Source organism: Oryctolagus cuniculus, chromosome 1 (assembly GCF_964237555.1).
Source record: "Oryctolagus cuniculus chromosome 1, mOryCun1.1, whole genome shotgun sequence".
NCBI classification, from domain to species: domain Eukaryota; kingdom Metazoa; phylum Chordata; class Mammalia; order Lagomorpha; family Leporidae; genus Oryctolagus; species Oryctolagus cuniculus.
The window spans coordinates 215,127,379-215,152,053 of NC_091432.1; the positions used below are offsets into that span (position 1 = coordinate 215,127,379).

A 24,675-nucleotide genomic window follows, 5' to 3' on the forward strand; every position below is an offset into this window, starting at 1 on the left:
TGGAGCTGCACTGATCTGAAGCCAGAAGCCAGGAGCTTCGTCCAGGTCTCCACACAGGTGCAGTGTGCTTGGGCCAACTTCCACTGCTCTAACAGAGCCGGATTGGAAGTGGAGCAGCCGGGACTAAAACCATTGCCCATATGGGATGCTGGCACTGTAGGTGGCAGGGGTTATCCACTATGGCACAGCGCCACCTGCCAAGAATTGTTTTAAAGAATTCTTATAACCATGCTTTTTTTTTTTTGCAGCTGCGGTGACTTGCTCTGCTTTGTTATTCAATTCACTCCCATGAGAATCAGTGTGGGTTGGTCCCAAGATCCCTGCACACCAGTGTGGTTATGTCTTCTGACATAAACAGTAGGCGTAGTCATCTTGTGACTTCAAGTTTCCTAATTTCTGCAGGGAAGCAGCCAACTCTTATGCTCACTTCATAGAAGCAAAATCAGAAGTTCAAGGTCATAAGGGTAGTCAACTCTTGAATTTCGACCATTATTTTCTTATCATAGCCCAGAAGAAGCTGAAGTTGACAGTGAGAAGATGACTTTTTATTTTCACTACAAAATTTACATCTGTCAATAATCACATCCATGCATTTGCTTATTGAGATTTTATTTATTTATTTGAGAGGCAGAAAAAGACAGGAGAGAGACAGCCCATCTGCTGGTTCACTTGCCAAATGCAGGCAGTGACCCAGGTTGGGCCAGGCCAGGCCAAAGCAGCGGGCAAGAGCAAACACAATCCAGGTTCCCATGTTGGTGCTGGAACTCATTACTTGAGCCATCACCTGCTGCCTCCCCCGATGCACATTAGCAGGAAGGCGGAGTCAGGAGCATAAGCCCAGGCATCTCAACTTGTAGACCACCCCCCTCTCCTCTGTGCATTTCAATGGATTTTATGATGTCAAACTCGTTGCAGGTGCTGTTTCTTAGATGATTGAGGCAGGGTCTAGTTTTACTAAGTGATGGGAAAAATCAAGTCATGAGGATGATCTCCTGCTTGCAGGTGCCACTCTTTAGACTTTCACTACGGCTTTCCCCACATTCTCTCCTTTCAGCATTCTCATAAACGCAGCAGGCATGTTTTCAAAGCCTTCAATGACGAATTCACGATACTGGATTTTCCCCTGTAGGGAAAGAGCAACAAGTAATAGGTGAATTTCACTTCCAAATACCACCCTTCTCTCATCCTAGCAACAGATACATCACAGGAGCTTGGAAACCTTGTTCTTTTGGAACAGGGTTGGTTTGCAGACAAGAGGCACACATAGTAAACTTGAGGTCAGTCGAGGAGTGAGGCCTACATACACAGTATCTGCAGCATGACAAAGCACATTTAAGAATAATTTTCAGATCAAGATTAACAACAGGAGAAGTGTCAGAGGCAACAAGTGAGCAGGTTCTAAGTCAGTCCTGTAGTGGAAGTGGAAGCGGGGAGACCTGTCTGGGTGCTGTCATTGCCATCTCCTCCCATAGCGCGACAATGCAGCATCATCACCTCTGTGTGCCTCTGAAGAGCCAGGGCCTCTTCAGGAAATGTAAATGCAGGGCAGTCTGGGAATTGGTCTCTCCTTCAAGCTTTCAATACGCGTTTAATGTTTATTTATGAGTGAGAGCAAGAAGCGTTCATGTTAGTGTGGAAGATTTGTCATTTCTCTTTCTTCTGTAAAGCACACAGTCTACTAGGTGGGACTAATTTACATTTTTTTTTTTTTTTTTTTTTTTTTTTTGACAGGCAGAGTGGACAGTGAGAGAGAGAGAGACAGAGAGAAAGGTCTTCCTTTTGCCGTTGGTTCACCCTCCAATGGCCGCCGCGGCCGGCGCGCTGCGGCCGGCGCACCACGCTGATCCGATGGCAGGAGCCAGGAGCCAGGTGCTTCTCCTGGTTTCCCATGGGGTGCAGGGCCCAAGCACCTGGGCCATCCTCCACTGCACTCCCTGGCCACAGCAGAGGGCTGGCCTGGAAGAGGGGCAACCGGGACAGAATCCGGCGCCCCGACCGGGACTAGAACCTGGTGTGCCGGCGCCGCAAGGCGGAGGATTAGCCTAGTGAGCCGCGGCGCCGGCCGATGTGTTTTGTTTTTCAAAGGGGTTTTGCGGCCAGCTTTGTGCTGCACTGGGTTAAGCTGCTGCCTGCAATGCCGGCATCCCACATGGGAGCCAGTTTGTCCCCCTCCCATTCAGCCCCTACTAATGCGCTGGGAAAGCAGCAGAGGATGGCCCAGGTGCTTGGGCCCCTGAACCCATGCAGGAGACCTGGATAGAGTTCTGGTCTCCTGGCTTCAGGCTGGCCCAGCTCTGGCCATTGTGGCCATTGAGGGGTGAACCAGTGACTGGAAGAGCTCTCTGTCTCCTCTCTCTGTAACTCTACCTTTCAAATAAAGAAAGAAATCTTTGAAAAAGAGGGGTGATCTCATAGAGACCTGAGTTACATGATACCACTTTCTTTGTAATGTAATCTAGTATTGGTTTACCATCCTTTATGGATTTATGGTTGATTAATATGTTTTATTGTACATTTTATAGGGTAATTGCAATATTTCATCACATGCATACTGCATAAACTGATCCAATCAGGCAATTAGCATTTCCATTTCTCTTTATGTTTGGAACCTACTAGCTCCTCTCTTCCAGTTCTTAAAGGTTTATTTATTTACTTGAAAAGCAGGGTAACAGAGAGAGAGAGAGAGAGAGCAAGCAATCTTTGTCTGCTGGTTTATTCCCCAAATGGCAACAGTGGTTGAAGCAGGGCCAAGCCAAAGCCAGGAGCCAGAAACTCCATCACTTCCACATGAGTGACAGAAGTCCAAGCACTTGGGCCATCTTGGGCTACTTACCCAGGTGCATTAGCAGGGAGCTGGATCAGAAGTGGAGCAGCCAGGATTTGGAACTGGTACCCTTATGGGAGCCGGCGATACAAGGGGCGGCTTACCCCACAGCCCACAGCGCCAGCCCTTCTTCCAGGTCTTTACATTACTCATGATACATTATTGTGACCCATGGTCACCCCACTGTGCTGTGCAGCACTGGCACCTACCACCTACTCTAACTCTGGGAGCTGGGATTTGAACCCCTGACTTGCAAGCCCAGCTCAGTCCTGGTTTTCAAGACACAAAGAATCTGCAAAGGGGAGAGAAGCCAGACTCTGGTTTAAAGGTTAAAAATGGAGTGAATACTGTTGGAGACTGAACTGTGGCTCGGCCACCCACCTCCCCACTCAGGTGTTGAAGTCCTAACCCCTGTAACCTCATGGGACTATTTAGAGGGAGGGACTTAGAGAGCTCATGAAAGCCAAATGAGGCCAGATAGGTTGGTCATCCAATCCGATGACACAGACACAGAGAGAGGCCTGGGAAGCCAGGGGTGGGCCTCAGCCCCAGCAACCCTGCTGCCACCTTGGTCTCAGCACTTTCAGCCTGCAGGGCTGCAGGGAAATGAAGCTCTGTGGTTTCAGCCTGCAGTTTTCTATCCTTTGGTAGCGCGAGCAAATTCCCACAAATGCTATCAGATAATGTCAACACTGGGGACACTGAGATGTAGGGTGCAGGCTATGTGGGAGTTCCGTGTACCAGCTCCCCCCACATCTAAAACTCTCTGCAGATATAAAACTGCTCTAAAAATAACATGTGTTTAAAAGAAAACAGTGGATTCGGGCTGGCGCTGTGGCACAGTGGATAATGCTGGTTCAAGTCCTGGCTGCTCCACTTCCTATCCAGCTCTCTGCTGTGGCCTGGGAAAGCAGTGGAAGATGGCCCAAGTCCTTGGGCCCCTGCAACCACCTGGGAGACCTGGAAGAAGCTCCTGGCTCCTGATTGGCCCAGCTCTGGCTGTTTCAGCCAATTGAGGAGTGAACCAGTGGATGAATACCTCTGTTTCTCTCTCTCTGTCTCTGTCTCTCTTTTCCTGCCTTTCCTTCTCTTTGTGTGTAACTCTGCTTTCATAAATAAATCTTTAAAAAAAACAATGGATGAGAGGATGAGAAACAAAACCAGAGATGCAAAAGGAGCGAGGCCAATTCACTAGTTTCTTACAACAAAACTGCCGTCTGCTTTACTTTGTTAGATGGAAGTGTCAGAGACACCAGCACAGTGGCTTCTTGTCATCAGCTGTGATCACGGAGGAGAGAAGTTTCATGTCCCCAACAGGGACAAAGAGGCTACACATTGGGGACTTAAAATCATTCAGCTCCTCCCAGCTCCCTGGAGAGAGCCCAGGCCAGCACTCCAAGAGTGATACTGGGAAGAGCGCCAGCTTCCAGTGGCTGCCAGAGGGACAGTCTGTTTCTTTGACTTGGGAAGTGATCGCAGGCCAGGGTTTACCAAGTATGGTCTCACTTTTCCCTTGAAAACAAAAACAGTGTACTTTGGCTCTTCCGAGTTCTGTTGACTAAGGAGGAAGTGAGCACAGCTCAGGACAAAGGGATTGGCTGCTTCCTCTGGACCCAAAGGCGTGGCTGTAAACATCGCTGTTTCCCATTTGGGCTTGGAAGAGCCACGGCTCATTTATGGACCCCAAAGCGTGCGTTCACTGCACAATACTTATCTACTGCTCGCTCGATCCAGCCCCTCGGGAGGGTGCCAGGGATGCAGCACGAATCAGAGTGTGTGAGCACCGCTGTCCTTGCGGAGGTTACGGTCTCATGGCAGCGGGGCTGAGCAATAAATCGGCATGTAAATGTGCAGGTGAATTGTGGGTATTATTAAAATATGCCCTCAGCCGGCGCCGCGGCTCACTAGGCTAATCCTCCACCTTGTGGCGCCGGCACACTGGGTTCTAGTCCCAGTGGGGGTGCCGGATTCTGTCCCGGTTGCCCCTCTTCCAGGCCAGCTCTCTGCTGTGGCCAGGGAGTGCAGTGGAGGATGGCCCAAGTGCTTGGGCCCTGCACCCCATGGGAGACCAGGATAAGTACCTGGCTCCTGCCATCGGATCAGCGCGGTGCGCCGGCCGCGGTGGCCATTGGAGGGTGAACCAACAGCAAAGGAAGACCTTTCTCTCTGTCTCTCTCTCACTGTCCACTCTGCCTGTCAAAAATAAAAATAAAAAAAAATAAAATATGCCCGCTATATGGCTAAGAGGGTCGGGTTAAGGGAGAATGCAAGTCAAGCAGGCCACTCTAAACCTTGCCTGACCCACAGGGGCCTTTGTAGCCAAGGCTTGGAGGAGGTGAGAAAATTCAGCCAGCAGTTAGGAGGGGTGGGACCGAACACTGGAGACTGAAGTCAGAGAGTGTAGCAGGCGTCTGTGTACAATGCTGTTGGCTGTCAGAGCACTCTGGATCAAGTTTAAGAGAAATGGAGAGCATGGCATGTATTGAGCCTATGATTGGAGTGGCTTGATTTATGCTTTCAAACACCACTCTGCTTTTCTGAGTCCCGCGTGTTGGCGGGGGTTTCTTGCAAACATGGTCTCGCCTGGATCACTACTTGCGCTGGTGCTGCCGTGATCCTGGGGCCAACACAAGCGCAGGTGTTGGTTCTCACTTTGCTTCATTCCTCAGTGAGTACATGGTGCTGCAGAAGGAGCCTGCTGGGGCAGTAATCTGGGGTTTGGTACACCAGGAGCCACGGCGACGGCGATCCTGTACCGAGGTCAGGAAGCCTCATGGAGAAAGTGACCCCGAGGAAAGCACCGTCTAGTACCACCTGGACGGCGGTACTGCATCCTATGAAGCTCGGTGGACCTTTGGAATGATGGCTCAGCAACTCTGGGGAGTAGGAACTCCACTCTGAGAATCATAACGTCCTCTTTGGAGATGTCCGGCTCTGCCGTGGACAGAGTAACTTGAAGATGACTGCTCCACTGATATTTAATGCTATGAAGGAGTTGTACAACATGGCTCTCTATCAGTCTGTCCGCATTGTGTCTGTCTTTCTTATTGAAGCGGAGGAGGAGCTGGAGGATCTTAGGGAAACTGACTCGCCATGGTCTAGGCCCACCCCTGAAAACTCGGGCCATGGAAACTTCACATGCATGTCCGCAGTATGCTGGTTGTACGGGCGCTACTTGTATGACACTGCGGTATTCCGTAGGGCTCGCCCCTCCATCTGGGGAGGGACAGCCGTTGAAGCCTGGACATCTGCAAGGGTGCTGAAAGCCTGTAACGTCCCTCAACACAGGTACATTCCAGAAGAGTCTGTAACTGGCCCCAAGGAGCACTCTGTTGTCTGGAATGTAGGATCCATCTGTGATGTAATAGGACTCTGACAGGAGTGCTATGGAACCAGGGGGAGTCCAATATGGATTACAACAGGGACCTGTACAATTGCACGTTCCCTGCCCTCACTGAAGACTGGTGGCTCCCAGGGCCAGAGACAGCATTTCTTCCCATTTGGATTTGCTCAGTTGTCTTCATCCTTGTCTCTGCCCAGCCCTGATGAGGGATTTCCCCACATCAGTGGCACAGGGGAGGCGGGTCTAGTGTCCAGCTGGGGGACGGCTCCAGAGCCCCTTACCTCTAGAACCCACGTCAGCAGCTCCTTCAGCGCCTTCTGGCGCACTTCTCCCTTCCAGCGGGTGCAGAGGAACCCTTCCATGCGGATTTCCTGGTAGATCATGCTCTCCGGGGATGGGCCTGGAGAGAGGACGGCACACGTGGCTGAAGGGTCCAGCAGGGCGACTGGGGTGCCAACCTGAACAGTACAAGTCTCTGCCAGTGTTCTCTGAGAGCCTCACCTCCAATTGCCTCCACTCCTTGCTGATCCATGGGCCACCCCTAATCAGTATACTCTGGTAGGCACCCCAAGGGCCCCCAAAGAAGTCCACATCCTAAACCCCAGAACCTGTGACTCGATCACCTTACTTGGAACAAGGACCTTTCAGGGGGTGGGCATCAGAGAAATGGAGCTGTGTCTTGAGCCAGAGAGACGGATGAGGGTGTGAGGGTGCATGAGGCGTGAAAGTGACGTAGCCAAGCGTTAGCCGGGTTGTGTAGGGAGAATGCACTACAGAAGACCCACCTCAACCGGATTTCTTTTGAGTGAAGGAGTGGACTCCCCTTTCCCTCTGTTGGAAGAGACACTGTATCTGGGGTTGTCCAACCTGCCAGGAATGTTGATTTCTTTATTGAGAGCAAAAAAGCAAAGGTGGGGCCGGCGCCGGGGATCAATAGGCTAATCCTCCACCTTGCAGCGCCGGCACACCGGGTTCTAGTCCCGGTCGGGGCGCCAGATTCTGTCCCGGTTGCCCCTCTTCCAGGCCAGCTCTCTGCTGTGGCCCGGGAGTGCAGTGGAGGATGGCCCAAGTGCTTGGGCCCTGCACCCCATGGGACACCAGGAGAAGCACCTGGCTCCTGGCTTAAATCCGCGTGGTGTGCCGGCCGCAGCAAGCAGGCAGCGGCAGCCATTGGAGGGTGAACCAACGGCAAAGGCAAGACCTTTCTCTCTGTCTCTCTGTCTCTCTGTCTCTCTTTCTCACTGTCCACTCTGCCTGTAAAAAAAAAAAAAAAAAACAACAAAGGCGGCATTAGAGCTGGCAGAAATAACTCTGGTCTCTGCGCTATCCTAACAGTGAAATGTGTTAGAATTTCTGGGGATCAGGGCAGGGCAGGATGCAGTCTGATGCCAATGGGATGCACAAGGCCAGCTAAAGGCTCAAAGGCCCAAATGAGCAGCTGAACTTCCCAAGCCTGATGGCTGAAAAGACTAGATCCAGTCACTGTGTCGGAATATCTGACCGTCCCTAGGACTGGGAGTTAATGAATACAGGGCTTGGTGAACGGATCTTTGGATGCGGGTCAATGCGGAGGGGGAGAGGGCAAACTTCAGAACTGCAGAGTGGGAAAACGAGGACTGGAAAGCACAGCAGGACAAGAGAGAAACAGGACAGCACAGCGACGCAAGGAGGGGAATGCACGCGCCTTCCCCTGTAGTGGAAACCATCAGACTGGCAGGGTCTGGAGGCCTTGCTGTGCAGGAAGCAGCGAGACTGATGCACACGCAGCCTGCGCTGCCCTCACCTGTGTCAGGTCTCCCTCCACCCCCTGCACCTGCAGCCGGGTCTCTGATCCTGCAGAACCCTAGTATTTTACCAACTGAAGTGTTCTGCTCACACATCAAATCCTGGCTGTCTTTTTACAAACTGCAAAAAATGATAGATAAAAAAACTAAAACTGCCGATCACTTTCTCCCATATTTTTGGATCTTGTGATTTTCTATATAAAATTCTAATATAACCTGATTTAGCACAAAATTATGTATTTTTATTTTCATAAGTACTATTTCACCAAGAATGGCAGGAAACTGTTAAACTCTGATAGTCACTGGCCTATCCCACATCTATGACTTTTCTCCTTGTCCAGCATTCCCACACCCAGGGTCATGTGCACAAATTCATTACCTGGTGGAAGCTGGCCGGTACTGTTATACATAGAAATGGCCCCACACATTGCAACTCTCCCAAATTTCTTCATCTGGCGGATAACAGTATTGGAGAACTCTCCACCTACCTACATAGACAGGAAAACAAAGCAAACCTTAGGTAATCCAAACATTAGGAGATTCAGGAGAATCAGTAAGTAAGTCAATCATTTCACAATATTGGTTTTAGCAATAGCGAAGTTCATTGAATTAATACAACTGTATAGAAATTAGAGTTAGAAAGAGACGTTAAAAATGGACATTTCTGGGCCGGCGCCGCGACTCACTAGGCTAATCCTCCGCCTAGCGGCGCTGGCACACCGGGTTCTAGTCCCGGTTGGGTTGCCGGATTCTGTCCCGGTTGCCCCTCTTCCAGGCCAGCTCTCTGCTGTGACCCAGGAGTGCAGTGGAGGATGGCCCAGGTGCTTGGGGCCTGTACCCCATGGGAGACCAGGAAAAGCACCTGGCTCCTGGCTCCTGCCATCGGATCAGCGCGGTGCGCCGGCCGCAGCGTGCAGGCCCCGGCGGCCATTGGAGGGTGAACCAATGGCAAAGGAAGACCTTTCTCTCTGTCTCTCTCTCTCACTGTCCACTCTGCCTGTCAAAAAAAAAAAAAAAAAAAAGGACATTTCTGGCCAACACCACGGCTCACTTGGCTAATCCTCCGCCTGCGTCACAGGCACCCTGGGTTCTAGTCCAGGTTGGTTCACTGGATCCGGTGCCAGTTGCTCCCCTTCCAGTCCAGCTCTCTGCTGCACTTGGGAGTGCAGTGGAGCATGGCCCAAGTACTTGGGCCCTGCACTTGCATGGGAGACCAGGAGGAAGCATCTGGCTCCTGGCTTTGGATCGGTGTAGTGCGCTGGCCTTAGTGGCCATCTGGGGAGTAAACCAATGGAAGGAAGACCTTTCTCTGTCTCTCCCTCTCACTGTCTAACTCTGCTTGTAAAAAAAAAAATGGACATTTCTCTTTGACTCTAGGAACACACTGCTAGAATTTATAAAGTTCACTTTATTATACTTTGAGATTATCTGATCATTCTAATGATCTCCTTGCTCCATGCTCTAAAGTATTGGGGGGAGGGGGTGGCACTGTGGTGCAGTAGGCTAAGCCTAAGCCTGCAGAGCTCACATGCCATATAGGTGCCAGTTTAAGTCCCAGCTGCTCCACTTGCGATCCACCTCTCTGCTATGGCCTGGGAAAGCAGTAGAAGATGGCCCAAGTCCTTGGACCCCTGTACCCACGTGGGAGACCTGGAAGAAGCTCCTGGCTCCTGGCTTTGGATCGGTGCAGCTGAAGCCATTGTGGCCATTTGGGGAGTGAACCAGCGGATGGAAGATCTCTCTCTCGCTCTGCCTTTGTCTCTCTGCCTTTCTCTCTCTCTCTCTCTCTCTGTGTCTGCCTCTCCTCTCCCTATGTAAATGTGACTTTCAAGTAATGTAAATAAATATTTTAAAAACTTAAATAAAAGTATGGGAAAATAGTCAAGAAGAACAAACTTAGAGGACTCACACTTTTCGATCTTAATATAAAACAAAATTAATCAAGGCTGTGAAAATACAAACATAGAGCAATGAAACAGAAGTGGGAGTCTAAAAGTGAACTCTAGCATTTATGATCAATCAATTTTGTACATAATGCTGAAACAATTCAATAGGGGAAACGCTCCTTTCAACAAACAGTGCAGAATAACAGGATAACCACATGGGAAAGAATGGAACTGGACCTCTTCCTCACACCACACATAGAAATAAATGGAAATGTCCTGTGGACCTCAGCCTAAGACTAAAATTATTTTATATACCATTGTCTCTAACAAGGGACCTGTATCCAGAATACAGATAGAGGTCCTACAGACCCACAAATCACCCACTTAAAAATTGGCACAGGGTTGGAACAGACATTTCTCCAAACTCGGTATACACATGGCCAGTATGCAGGTGGAAACACTGTCAATATCAGCAGCCACAGGAGAATGCAAAATAGAACCCCAGTGAAATATCATTTCTAACATGCTGGGGTGGCTAAGCGCAAGAAGAAGGACAATGACAAGCATTGGTGAGGGGGAGGAGAAACTGGACCTCAGAGACTGCGGGTAGAAATGTCAGATGGGGCAGCCTCTTGGACAGCCAGTTCAGCAGTTCCTCAGAGCATGAAATAGGAGATCGCCACCGGCCTTCAATCCTACTCATAGGTGTATGGGGCACTGCAAAGGGTTCACGAAAACATGGAATTAAAAGGTAAATGGATTTGGTGCAAAAAGTTTTAAAATTTGTGAAGACAAAGGGTATGCAAAAAAATTCATGGAAAATGTCTACTATGAAAAAACTATGGATAGAATTCAAAACATTTTGCATCACAATAAACATTTTCAGCTCCCTGACCCATGGACTTTCTGAAGTATCCTGAGATACTCAAAAGACATGCCAGCTCATCCGCACGGAGACCTGTACATGAACGTTCGTAGCAACACGACCCACTGCAGCCAGAAAGGGGAGCACCTCGCTGCCCTTCCCCTGAGGAGTAGGGGACTCCAATGCGGTGTCCACAGAAGGGAACGTTCAGGATGGTGCACTGGTAAGTCCTATGACATGCTGACCTTAAAAACCTTTTAGGTCAGAGCGGCTGTCATATCATCACTTTGGCACAGGTGGGAGCAGAGGCAGCTGCTAATGAGTACAGCATTTCCTTTCAGTGTGATGAAAATAGTCCACAACTGTGGTGGTGGTCATACAATTTTGTGAATACACAAAAACCCACTGAATTCTACGCATTAAAGGACTGAATTGTATGCTGCGTGTATTCCATCTCAATAAAAAATCTTTTTAAAAAAGACGTGTGGTTTCTCACATGTTCTAGAAATCTGTCTTTTTATAGTAGCTATTTTTTTAACTTTTATTTAATGAATATAAATTTCCAAAGTACAGCTTATGGATTACAATGTTACAGTAGCTTACTAGTACGTCACATTAGGTCCAGATGTACTTACATTATCAAAATAACAATCGTAACCATCAGGAGCGGCTTTTTTCAAAGTTTCTTCCAGGGACTTCACCGTCTTGTAGTTAAAGGCAAAATCAAATCCGATCTTCTTAAGGTAGTCGACCTTTTCCTCAGACCCTGCTGCTCCCACGACTCTGCAGCCCTGAGGGAGGAAAAGGGGACCTGCTAATGAGCCACAGGTGCGGGCCAACTGCACTTGCCTCTCTAGCACAGACAGGTGCCTGAGAGCACCTCCTTAGGTACCCACCACAGCTGGTCGACAGAGTGCAGAGGGCAGGTTAGTCTCTGGACCAGCGAAAAGCTCAACTTCAGCTCGCCTGTTGCAGTGAAGGGTTCCACTCAGGTATCCAAACCTCAAGCTTGTGATCAAAGGACATGCTTTCCTTTCCCATCCATGTACTGCCCATGACCAGGTTTTATTCTTTCCTATGAAATGTCCTTAAAGCTGCTCTGACTTCTATTCTCCCATGTCAGTGCATCAGATGATCATCCTGAGAGGCCGGCGCTCAGGCGATGCGGGTAAAACTGCTGCCTGCAATACCAGCATCCCACATTGCCACCAGTTTGAGTTCTGGCTGCTCCATTTCCAGCCCAGCTCTCTGCTATGGCCTGGGAAAGCAGCAGGGGATGGCCCAAGTCTTTAGGACACTGCATCCGCAAGAGAGATCTAGAGGACACTCCTGACTCCTGGCTTTGGATTGGCACAGTTCGGGCCATTGCAGCCACTTGGGGAGTGAATGAGCAGATAGAAGACCTGTCTCTCTCTCTCTCTCCTGCTGCCTCTCTGTAACTCTCTTTCAAATAAATAAATAAATAAACCTTTTAAAAAATGATCATCCTGAAATTTAAAATGAATTTTTAAAAGTTTCCTAAAAATCTCTTACTTGAATGATTATAAGAAGCTGTAGTACTGTGTCACCATAAACTTCTCCTCCAAAGGCCACGAGATGTTAACACCTAAGAAATGAGTATGCTATTCCTATAAGAGGTGGGTACTGCATTCTACTTAAAATGTAAACAACCAATTACAAAAGTATAAATTTATGCAAGATGTAGATAAAGCTAATATCCAAGTATTATTCCATTTTGGAAAACGCATATAATTCATGAACTGCAAAGTTAATGTGACAAATGCTGAAATGGAATCTGTCAAATCCAATATCTACTCTTACTTATGTACTCACCTGAAGAAATCATTTCTGTTAACCTCTGTTAACTGCCGTGGACCTGAGCTAATGCTGTGACTGGAGGAAGACACTGACCTTGATCTTAGCGATCTGCCCCACGACTGCGCCCACGGCTCCAGCTGCTGCATTCACCAGCACTGTGTCTCCACTCTTTGCACCGCAGATTTCAAGGAGACCAAAGTAGGCAGTCAGGCTGAGTAAATACAATGAAGGATCTATTAATGGGTTTATTCTTTCCCCCTACAACTCCTTTATCTATATAGCTTGAAGCCCCAGGGCTAGGGGTTGGTAAAAGACAAAAAAATGCAGACAAAGAATATTTTCAGTTTTCAGTACACCTCTTCCTTTTCTACTCCCAGATGGAAACAAAGGTGATGTGAACTAGGGAGGGAATGGAGAGTGGGTTGGAAAATAGCTGCATCTCATCTACACCCAGGCCAAGTTTCAGGGGTGAAAGAAGATAGAGCCCCCTAGAACTCTGGGGATCCAAGGATGGAGAGATTGTGGCTCATGCCCATGTGAGTCCTTGGGGTGAGCCTCACAGGGAAAGCCTTCTTCCTATCATGATGTCAAAGCCACAGAGCACACACAGTGCTATGCTACGTCTGGGCAGCAGAGGGCTAGAGAGAGCACCTGAAGTTTTCATGGCTCCCAACTGGCAAGGAAGAACTGCTGGGATTTCCCCGTATCAGCCCAAGTGGGATGCTGAAGTTAGCATGCAAGGAAAGAGCTACTGGCTACAAACAGGCAGCCGCCAACAGTAGTGCGGGGGAAGACACCACCCCCTCACTGCATTACCAGTCTGGAGGGGCCGTGGCTGAAGATTCCATGGGCAAAGTTAACACTTGGAGCAGGAGACCAGCATAAGGCCCACACAAACCACTCTCAAGAAGTTGTTAGGGTGGGTGTTTTTATAGTGGTTAACACACTGGCTGGCTTGCCTGCACCCCACACTGGAGCGCTGGGTTAAAGTCTCAGCTGTGCCCCAATTCCAGCTTCCTGCTCATGTATGCCCCAGGAAGCCACAAGTGATTGTCGAGTAGCTGGGTCCCTGCCACCCACATGGGAGAGACCTCTACTCAGTTCGCAGCTCCCGGCATGTGAGGAGGAAACCAGTGGATGAGAGCTCCTTCGGTTTGTCTCCCTAATTAATTAATTAACTCTTTAAAAAGTAAAGACCAAGAAGTTATTGTGCCCTCTGTGGTGACACTGACTTGTTAGCTTTGCATCCACAGTTGGGAGACCATAAATGTAAGAAATACAATTATTAGGTATTAACATGTTTTGAAGTATGTGTACCTTAGGGAATGCATAAATTGAGCTAATTCACATATGCATTATCTCACATAGTTATCAGTTTGTGTTTAGAACACTTAAAATCTACTCTCAGCAAACTTTTTTATTTATATAAAGGAAACGAATTTCACGAAGCAATTTTCAAGTACCATAGATTATTGTTATTAACGATAATCTGAACGGATCCCTCTTTTCGGATAATCGTCATTCTACTCAACTCTGTGAGTTTGGCTTTTGTTATTTAAGTAGCTGAGGGGGTGGGGGAGTGGGGTCAACAGAGCTCCCACCTGCTGATTGAGGTCCCAAAGGACAGCAAGGGCTGGGACTGGGCAGGCTGGAGCTGGGAACTGGGGACTCCTGCAGGCCTGCATGTGAGGGGCGGGAACCCAACTACCTGAGCGATCAGCACTGCCTCCTAGGGTCTGCACCGACAGGAAGCTGGAATCAGCAGGGGGAGCTGGGACTCAAACCCAGGTGCTTCAATGCTGGACACAGGCATCCTAAGTAACCTGTGTCTTAACCACCAGGCCAAGCCTAGTCCTGAGTTTGACTTTTGAGATCTCATACGTGGGGGCCAGAGCTGCGGCACAGCAGTCTAAGCCTCTGCCTGCAGTCCTGGCATCCCATATGTGTGCTGATTCGAGTCCCAGCTGCTGCACTTCCAATCCAGCTCTCTGCTATGGCCTGGGAAAGCACTAGAAGATGGCCCAAGTCCTAGGGCCTCTGCACCCACATGGGAGATCTGGAAGAAGCTCCTGGCTCCTGGCTTTGGATGGGTGCAGCTCCACCACTGTGGCTATCTGGGGAGTGAACCAGCAGATGGAAGACCTGTCTCTCTCTCTCTCTCCATAACTCTGCCTTTCAAACAAAATAAATATCTTAAAAAATCTTATATATATAACTGAGATCATGTTGTTTGTCTTTCTGTGGCTGGCTTGTTTTGTCTTGAAGGTCCATTCACATTGTCACAAATGACATGATTTCCTTTTTTTTTTTTAAGGCTAAACAGCATTAAGAACACCTAGCACATTACATTTATCCATTCCTACACTTATGGATGCTTCCCTTGATGTTCCCTTCTTCGTCCTATCTCCTGGAATCAGTCTCCAAGCTATAATATTCAAGTCTCTTTTTGTTGATAAGCTCTGAACAAATTCTTCTGGAAGGCCAGAGTATCCAGCACTCACACCAATAAAATATCCCCGTGCAACTCACCCTGGCATGCCAACTGTGCCCAGGGCCAAAGACAGTGGCAAGGTGTCTGGCCACTCTGTAAGCAGCTTCTCCAGGTGTTTTCCATCGGAAATGGAGTGCGATGCCCAGCCTGAATGAGCCAGGACGAGGGTCCCGACCGGCCACGCTGGGTTTTTACTTTCCACAACTCTGAAAGATAGAGCCATGAAGACAATGAGCCCGTCCTCTCAGGGAGTTAGCATGCTATGGGGTCCAGGTTCGCAGAAGGGCGCTGAGGTGGCCATCCCACGACTGCTACCTTGCCACGCCTCTCCATCTTCATCCTCAACCAGTGGCATAGAGGCCGCCAGAGAAGAACTCTCCAACCAACCCAGCCCAGGCCTCTGTCTTACCCAGTTCTCCTCTGTTCAAGCAAGGGGCCCCGTGCTCTGGCTCAAATCCCCGCACACCGGCCTCTTCTCTTACTCAGGGGGCTCCCACCAGCCTTCACCCTGCTCTCTCCGGAATCTTCAACACTTTCCTCCCTGCCGGCCTGTTCCCTTAGCCTATAAGCTTGCTCAACTCTGACATCTCCAAGTCTCATTTTCCCTGACCCCTCCCTTCCCTCTTCTTCCTCTGACACCTGAACCTCCCACTTGATAACCCACTGCATCCTGCCACCCACCCCTACTATTCCATGCAGCCTCCTGATCACAAATCCAGTGGGTATTCTTTATCAAGATCTCATTTTACCATCCTGTTCTGTCCAACACAGGGGGTCACCTGTGAATCTTCCCTCTCTGGTTCCTAGAATACTCACACCTCCTGGTTTTGCCTGCCCCTTTCTCTCTTGTTACTGATTTCCCTTTCTTTCATCTTCTCCCACTCTTACCATTTTTACCATTTTCCTCCCAGATCATGAAGTTATAACATGATTATTCTAGAAAACTTCAAACATATAAAATCAGTTCCAGCCCTATAACACAAAGATAACTGCTAATATTTTGGTGTACTACGGCAATCTTAATGATATAGATGTTGACATAACTGATGTGATTTATGCTTTATAATGTCATTTTTCTCTCAACAGGATGCTAGTCTACATAATGGAGAACTTTTCCATGTTAGTAAGAATCCTTCAAAAACTGTAATGAACTTAATTATCCTACCATCATTCAGTTTTTGCTGGTATTTTTCCTAATATCAATGACATTTAACTAATATTCATTAATGTGAATTTGTTGCTTCCTTAGATAATGTTTCCATAAATGGGATTGCTAGGTCAAGCGTATTGAAACATCTGTAAGTCTTAGTGCATATCGCCAAGTTCCCGTCTCGAAGGCTGTGCCAACTAAGGTTTCCACCATCAATGTATATAAACCTATCAGCACGTCATCTCTGTCATGAGGTATTACATTTAAAAAAAAAAAACATTTTATTTGTAAGACAGAGTTACAGAAAGAGGTAGAAACAGAGAGGAGAGGCTTTCCATTCATGGGTTCACTCCCCAAATGGTCACAACCGCCAAAGATGAGCCGATCCGAAGAAAGGAGTCAGGGGCTTCTTCAGGGTCTCCCACGTGGGTGCAGGAGCCCAAGCACTTGGGCCATCTTCTACTGCTTTCCCAGGCCGCAGTAGAGAGCTGGATCAGAAGTGGAGAAGCCGGGACATGAACCGGTCCCCACGTGAGATTCTGGCACTGCAGGTCAGGGCTTTAACCAGCTGTGCCACAGTGCTGGCTCTATCTATTTCTTTTCATATTAAAAAGATGCATATTGTGGGGACAGAGCAGTATATTTATTCTCCACCTGTCGCACCAGCATCCCCTATGGGTGCCAGTTCTAGTCCCGCTTGTTCCTCTTCCAGGCCAGCTCTCTGCTGTGGCCCGGGAAGGCAGTGGAGGATGGCGCTGGTGCTTGGACCCCTGCACCCGCATGGGAGACCAGGAACAGGATCCTGGCTCGTGGCTCCTGGCTTCAGATCGGCGCAGCTCCGGCTGTAGTGGCCATCTGGGGAGTGATCCAACGGAGGAAGACCTTTCTCTCTGTTTTTGTCTCTCTGTCTGTAATTCTACATGTCAAATAAATATATAAAATCTTTTAAAAAAATGCATATCCTTTACCCTAGATGTTGTACTTCTAGAAATGTAATGTAAAGCAATTCCGATCCAAATGGGCCAAGTGCACAGACACACAGAGATGTACACATGTTCCCTGAGCAATGATTTCCACACAAAAACGTGGAAACTGTTGTTATCAATAGATTAGTTAAATGGTAGAATACAATGCAATAGTTTGAAAATATTAAAAAAGGGTGGTATATCTATGTACAGTCAACAAAAGATATCCATAAATACTAAATAAGATAAAGCAATTTATAGAAGGGCATACTATCTCATTTAAATATATATAAAAGTATGTGAATGAACAATTTTTGATATAATGTATTACAGTATCATCTTTTAAGGTTAAAACAATGGTAGAACTTTCAGTTTGAAAGAAAAAAATTTTATGTTATGTGAAGTTTTACAATAAGCCTGGACTGGATGACTACAGTATTTGTAGTAATTAATAGTAAGGATGACAAAAGGAGGTTGAAATGATGACATATTCACACCCTGCCCTCACTCCCCATCATTCAGGCAGGGGGGAGGATTTCCCAACATGCTTCCAAGGTCAGTGAGTGAAGCATCCAAGCTGAAGAAACTGTGGGAGCCAGGACAGAGCCGGGGCCGGTAGGAGGTGAAGAGGAGACACGGTTTCCAAGCACGGGGACAAATGGAAATAATTACCTGGCCACTTGCTGCCCCATCATTGTGTCTCCCTCCTTCAGTCTTTTGGATCCCAACCTGAAAAACAAATTCCGTTCTTCATACTGACGAATAACTGGGCTACTGTCTGCAGTTTCAAAAGAAATGAAAAACCGCCAGGCCGGGATGTGCAGACTGAAACTCAGACACACAAGGCAGAGCAGGTGCAACCTAGCATGGGTTAGAGGCAGCTCTGCTCTGTACCCAGAGAAACCCTCGCGTAGCATTTTCCTATGATGGAACACGAGATGCCCACCCCTGTGTACACTTGCGGGTGAGTTTCTTTCAGTGGCTAAAAATGCAACTCAGGCAGCACTGCATACTTGTTTCCCAAAACCACAGCCACACAAAAAGGAAAACCAGCTAAATCTTACAGTTGCGATTCTAGTCTTTATCCATCAGCTATGAAAAGAATAGAAAGACTAGCATTTACCTAGTGACCCAGAAAGGCACTGAGACATCGCTGGCCCTTGGAGGTTTTTTATTCCCTCCCTCCCCCCGGCGTTGTGTACTGAGGACGCCAGGTGAAGGTAACAAGACAGGGCACTGAAGCTAAGCCCCTCCCTCTGCCAAATCCCTTCCAAGTGAAAAGGACAGATGGAGCTGGGCTCCTTGCTTCTTGCAGTTTTGCTGGAAGCCATGCCACACAACACCAGGAGAGGGTTGTAAAAGAAAAGGCTGAAAGGGTGACCTTTGGCCAAGCCCAGCACCAAGACGACACCGGGAGCACCAGGGGAAAAGGAGTGTTTGCATCACTTGGATATTTCTAAAGGTGAATGGCTTCAGAACAAGGTCCCCCTGCAGGACTTTGCAGGAGAAAATGATACCTCATGTAAGGATCCACGGAGAGGAACAGAGCTTCCAGCAGGACCTCTGCAAAACAAAGCAGTGCACAGGCATTGAAAACTCACGGCCTTGCTTCCCTAGCATTTCACACAACACAGCTCACCGCTCTGCTGCAGGCTGCCCTCTGCTCTGTGCTTGCCAGGGACAGGCTGCAGGCTCACACCCGCGGCCTAGTCCAGGTATTATGAACAAGGGGTGGCACTGGGGTGCAGCGGGGGAAGCTGCCTGTGGTGCTGGCATCCATATGGGCACCGCTTCATGTCCTGGCTACTCTGCTTCCAATTCAGCTCCCTGCTAGTGGCTTGGGAAAAGTGGTGGAGAATGGCCTGAGTGCTTGGACCCCTGCCCACCCACATGGGAGACCACGGGCCCGGCCCAGCCCTGACTGTGGCAGCCATCTGGGGAGTAAAGCAGCAGATGGAAATCTCTCTCTGCTTTTTCTCTCTATCTCTCTGTAACTTTGCCATTTTTATTCAAATAAATAAATAAATAAATAAATCTTAAAAAATAATAACATATAATGCTATTTCCTCAGCATCACTCCATGGTCTATAAGAATTATTTCAAATTTTATTTATTTGAAAGGCAGAGCAGGAGAGTGAGAGAAATCTTCCACTTTCTGGTTCATTTCCCCAGTGCCCACAATAGGCTCAAGTTGGGGGCCCAGAACCCTATCTGGATCTCCCGGTTGGGTGTCAGGGATCCAACTACTTGAGTCACCACGTGCTGCTTCGCAGGGTGTACATCAGGAGGAAGTTTGAATTGAAATCAAAACTAGGGCCGCACTGTGGCTCAGTGGGTTAATGCCCTGGCCTGAAGTGCCGGCATCCCATATGGGCGCCGGTTCTAGTCCCAGCTGCTCCTCTTCTGATCCAGCTCTCTGCTCTGGCCTGGGAAAGCAGTAGAAGATGGCACAAGTGCTTGGGACCCTGCACCTGCATGGGAGACCCAGAAGAAGCTCCTGGCTCCTGGCTTCGCATCGGCACAGCTCTGGCCGTTGCGGCCAAATGGGAGGGAACCATCGGATGGAAGTCCTCTCTCTCTTCTGCCTCTCTTCTCTCTGTGTAACTCTGACTTTCAAATAAATAAAAAATCTTAAAAAAAAAAAAAAAAGAAAAGAAAACAGAGCCAAGGCTTGAATCCAGGCTCTCCCGACACTGGATGTGAATGTCCCAAACAGCATCCTAGCCACTACGCCAAATGCCTGCGCCCGTATGGATTATTTCATTTGATGTTCTCAATAATCACTGCTCCCACTTTGTTTACATGTAGGATAAGCTTCTTGTTCAAGGACACATGTGTGACCATAATTTGACGATGTTCATGTAACATTGGATTATTACCAGTCTCAATGAGTATTAAAGAATTTGTGGGTGCTAGCACTGTGCCACAGTAGGCCAAGCCTCCACCTGCTTGCTGGCATCTAATATAGGCACTGGTTCCTGTCCCGACTGTCCCTCTTCCAATCCAGCTCTCTACTAATGGCCTGGGAAAGCAGTGGAAGATGGTCCAAGTACCTGGGCCCCTACACTCACATAGGAGACCCAGAGGAAGCTCCTGGTTTCTGCCTTTGGATCAGCCAAGCTCTGGTTGTTGGTACCATGTGCAGAGAGAGCCAGCAGATGGATGGATGCAGGACCTTTCTCTCTGTCTCTTCCTCTCTCTCTCTGTGACTGTGAATTTACCTCTCAAATAATAAAAATCTAACAAAAAATGAATCTGTGAATTTGTGGGACCAGCACTGTGGAACAGTGGGTTAAGGTGCCACCTGTGTCCCATATCAGAACACCAGCTGAAGTCCTAACTGCTCAGGTTCTAATCCAGCTCCCTGCTATGTGCCTGGGAGAGCAGCAGCAGATGGCTCAAGTGTTTGGACCCCTTTCACTATATGGGACACCTGGATGGAGTTCCAGGCTTCAGTCTGGCTCAACTCTGGCCAGGCAGCCATCTGGGGAGTGAACCAGCAGATGGAAGATCTCTTTCTCTCTTTGTTTCTCCCTCTTTCAATGTTACTCTGCTTTCAAACAAATAAAAATAAATCTTGAAAATTTCAAAAAAGATTTTGCTCTTAGCTGGGGTGACCCTCGTGCACACAGTCTCTGTGGGAATGTTGCGTCTCGGTGTGGCCATCACAGTGTAGACGGCACTCCTAACTTGGCCACGCTTCTGGATCGCACTGACTTTTCTCCAAAGCCTCCCTGCCTGTACGCACCCTGACAGACACCTCTTATTGGCGGAGCTCTGTCATGGCTGCTGGGCAGTGCTCACGTCACGGTCATCAGCAGGCTCACCAGGGCAGGAGGCCGGCCTCCCCGTGGTCTGGGCAGAGCCGTGAGAAGCAACGTGCTCAGGCATCGGTTTCAGTTGTCAAGGAAGAGGAAGGATCCTCCAACAGGACATCCAGGCGTCACCCAGAGGGTCAATGCAGGACACTGCCGAGCGGCCACAGCTCCTCCCGCCCCTGCTCTTGTCACTCTTCCCATCCAGAACTTTTTAAAAAACATTTGTTTATTTATTTATTTATTTGAAAGGCAGAGCCAGAGAGAGGCAGAGACAGAGGCAGAATGAGAGAAGTCTTCCATCTGTTGGTTGGTTCACTCCCCAATTGGCTGCAATGGCTGGAGCTGCACCGATCCAAAACCAGGAGCCAGGAATCTCCTCCTGGTCTCCCACATGGGTGCAGGGCCCAAGGACTTGGGCCATCCTCTACTGCCTTCCCTTGGCAGAGCAGTGAGCTGGATCAGAAGTGGAGCAGCCAGGACCTGAACCACTGCTCATATTGGAGGCCGGCACCAAGGTGGCACCTTAGCCACTATGCCACAGGGCCGGCCCCCACAACTCACTTTCCCACCCCTGGAATTCAGGCTTGCCTATGTGACTTGCTTTGCCCAATGGGATATTAGCAAACACAATACAAGTAGGAGCTGAGAAGTGTGTACATATTGGAGTTTGCCAACTCCAGCAGCTCTTGACCCACAAGACCACCACAAGAACAGAGCTCAACCTAGCCAGCAGGAAAGACCACACCAGGAGAGCTGAGGCATGCGCCCCAGGAAACCCCTGCCACCCCCCAGACACTGAGCAAGGCCCATCCTAAATCAACCATGCAGCCCAGGTGAGATCTAGAAAAGGCCACCCAATGTAACCCATCCAAACTGCCAACCCACACAGTTGTGGACCAAGAAATCATTGTTGGTTAAGTCACCAAAACTCTGGAGTATGGGATCGGCTTTGTGGCACAGCCGGTAAAGACACCTCATATAATGCACCAGTTTGAGTCCTGGCTGCTCCACTTCCGGTCCAGCTCCCTGCTACTGTGCCTGGGAGAGCAACACTAGATGGCCCAAGTCTTTGGGCCCCTGCCATCCATATGGGAGACTGGATAAAACTCTTGGCTTTGATCTTGCTTAGCCTTGGCTGTTGCAGCCATTTGGGGAGAGAACCAGCAGATAGAAGATCTCTCTCTCTCTCTCTCTTTCTCCCTCTCTCTTTGTAGCTCTGAATTTCAAATAAGTCTTAGGAAAAAAAAAAAAAAAAAAAAAACCAAACCCTCTGGGGGTGGTGTGTTAGCAGCCAAGGCTGCCGGATACAGTCTCTTCCGACGCTGAGTGCTGGCCTCACCTCCATTGTTTAAGGGTGGGAGCTCCACTGTCTTCAGCTCAAAGTCACTATCCGTGGGGTGGCCATGGAAGTGCTTCTTCAGGGTCCAGTTCTTAGCACGCACCATCCTGAGGCTCCTAGGATTCAGTAAACACAGAGTCAGCTTCCCTGAGATGACCGCACTCTTAGGGGTGCAGGCCATTGCCAAGGCCAGCTGGCACTACCTCGGCACACTCGCCAACAGCCACATTCCATGGGTACTTCTCTGGTGCTAGTGCTGCACCAAGCGCTTCCTATCTGCTATGTCAATTTAGCCTCATACCTTTCCAAAAGACAGATGAGAAAACTGAGGCTAAGGGGCCGGCGCTGTGGCACAGCAGATTAAAGCCCCGGCCTGCAGTGCCTGCATCCCATACGGGTGCCACTTTGAGTCCTGGCTGCTCTCTTCCCGTGCAGCTCCCTGCTAATGTGCCTGGGAAAGCAGCGGCACATGGCACTTGGGCCCCTGGACCACCTGGGAGACCTGGAAGAAGACCCTGGTTTCTGGCTTCAGCCTGGCCCAGCCCTGTCGCTGCAGCCACTTGGTGAGTGAATCTGTCTCTACCTCTCTCTCTACCTCTACATGTCCAATAAGTAAAAATAAATCTTTTAAAAAATAACACAAAACCGGAGGCTTAAAGAAACCTCCAGGACAAGAAGAAACGTAAAGGACTGGAGTTCCAGCCGCTGGGTTCGAGTTTTCCTCTCCGGAACTCCCCTGGGCCTGCAACCATCCCCAGTTTCTCATCTCACAGGGACAAATCCTCAGGAAAAGAGCGACCAAGGCCAACAACCTGGTTCAGCTGGAGAGGACCCCGCGTTCCGAGAGGCCCGCGGGAACCCCTGAACGCCACCGGGGGGCGCCGCTGCTCCGCCCGCTGTTCACCCGCAAACTTTCTTTAGCTCCAAGAAGGAAAACCGAGGATTCGCGTTTGAACTTGGCACCTCATATACCAAGAAATGAGTCGACTTGACCCGAACTCCCTCGGATCCAGCTGGAGCCGCGCCGTCCTCCCGAGTGAGTCAGCTAATTCATATTATCTTCATCGCTAAACCATAATCGTTTACACTTGTGGACAACGTGAGATTCTGAGATATACACGTACTCAAACGCACGTGGACTGAGTCAATCAAGCGAATTATCATGGTCATCACCTTATTTTCCTACCGTGTTCATGGCGAGACCCTTGGAATGTGCCCTCTTCGTCATTTCGAGCAGTCCAGACCTGAGCGCTGACCACAGTCCCCCGCTGCGCGCGAGCCCCGCAGCCCCGCTCCACCGCCTCTCTCAACCTGTGCCCCCATCAGCTCCTCAGTCCCCTCCCGCCCCCGCTCCCACGAGGGTAACCCTCATCTCCTCCCGTTCCCCGACTCAGCTTTTCTCAAAGACATTACCTATTCTGGTTCCTCTCCCCCAAAAGGTCACAGCTTTTCCAAATGGCCCCAACTCCCACCGCCACAGCAGCCCCCAACTCCGGAAACGGCCTGGCCGCAGATCAGGCGCGTCCAGGGAGCTGCGAAGATCCCAGAGATCTGGAGCTGGGGTCCCGACTCCCACCCTGCGGGCTCCGCCCCTGGCCGCCTCCATTTCCGAATTCATGCGTCTAGGAATCATTCCCCTCCCGCGGCGGTCTGCTTCCGCAGGCGCACGGACTCTGCAGCCTGCAAAACCTCGGCCAGCCCCAGTCCCCGTGCGGGCGGCCGTGGGGGCCACCAGCAATGCAGCTGGGCCTCGCCCTTCTTTCCCTCCCGATCCCGGACCGCTCCAAGCAGCCGCCGAGGCCAGGAGGCCCCGGGACGTCCGGCTCCCAACTTTCTCGGAGCGCAGGGCGGAGACGCCTGGCAGCACCAGGAGCCCCAGGGCCGGGCGCCCACGCTCCCCGCAGGGCCGTCCGGAACCCAGCAGGGAGGAGGAAGAGCGAAGAGGAAGCAGGGCGTCTGCTCACCGGGGGCTGCAGGTCCCAGTGCAGAGGGAAGGCGGTGTGAGCGCCCCACAGCCCCAGCGCCTGAATATAGGGCGGGAGGGGGCAGGGGTGGGGCTTGGGAGCCCCACCTGCTCTTCCTTGGAGCCCAGCCCCAGAGCGGGGGGTTGGTGGCCTCCTGGGGCCTTGGGTGTTGCCTTGTGATGGGTGCCATCTGTCCTTGGCTCTCTGCGTGTCAGAGTACCAGTTCTATTACATTTGGGCTCCCACCTAAAGACCCCGGTTTAACTTGATCACCTTGTGAAGCCCCTGTTACAAATATAACCACATGCATTGGGGCTCCTATGATCTCGTCTATTCTAATTACCTGTTTAGAGACCCTGTCTTCAAATATGGTTACATTCAGGGGGACAGGAGGATGAGGTGAGGCACAGTTCATCCTCTAACCTGGT

At 49.7% G+C, this 24,675-nt stretch overlaps 1 protein-coding gene across 2 annotated transcripts; it reads right to left on the bottom strand.

Annotated features, from left to right (window-relative positions):
- Positions 1-592: 592 nt before the first annotated feature.
- LOC100352119 (prostaglandin reductase 1) lies at positions 593-24,330 on the bottom strand. 2 transcript variants are annotated; one of them, XM_070055545.1, is made up of 11 exons: positions 24,248-24,330; positions 23,697-23,815; positions 22,284-22,399; positions 18,644-18,689; positions 17,799-17,855; positions 15,050-15,217; positions 12,614-12,731; positions 11,338-11,493; positions 8,331-8,439; positions 6,449-6,567; positions 593-1,123 (listed from the first exon to the last, which is right to left on the bottom strand). In XM_070055545.1, exons 3-11 carry the CDS (start codon positions 22,387-22,389, stop codon positions 1,013-1,015), a joined length of 990 nt encoding a protein of 329 aa, XP_069911646.1. In that variant the 5' UTR covers positions 22,390-22,399; positions 23,697-23,815; positions 24,248-24,330; the 3' UTR covers positions 593-1,012. The 2 variants fall into 2 exon arrangements, with proteins under 2 accessions (XP_069911646.1, XP_069911647.1); XM_070055546.1 differs by lacking the exon at positions 23,697-23,815 and having other exon boundaries at positions 24,248-24,326.
- Between the last annotated feature and the right edge of the window lie 345 nt (positions 24,331-24,675).

Coding starts and splice junctions, on each gene's coding strand:
- LOC100352119 (XM_070055545.1), bottom strand. CDS start 22,389: ATGGTGCGTGCTAAGAACTGGACCCTGAAGAAGCACTTCCATGGCCAC. Junction 8,440..11,337: donor ACGATTGTTATTTTGATAAT/GTAAGTACATCT, acceptor CTGTCTATGTAG/GTAGGTGGAGAGTTCTCCAA. Junction 6,568..8,330: donor TACCGGCCAGCTTCCACCAG/GTAATGAATTTG, acceptor TCCTCTCTCCAG/GCCCATCCCCGGAGAGCATG.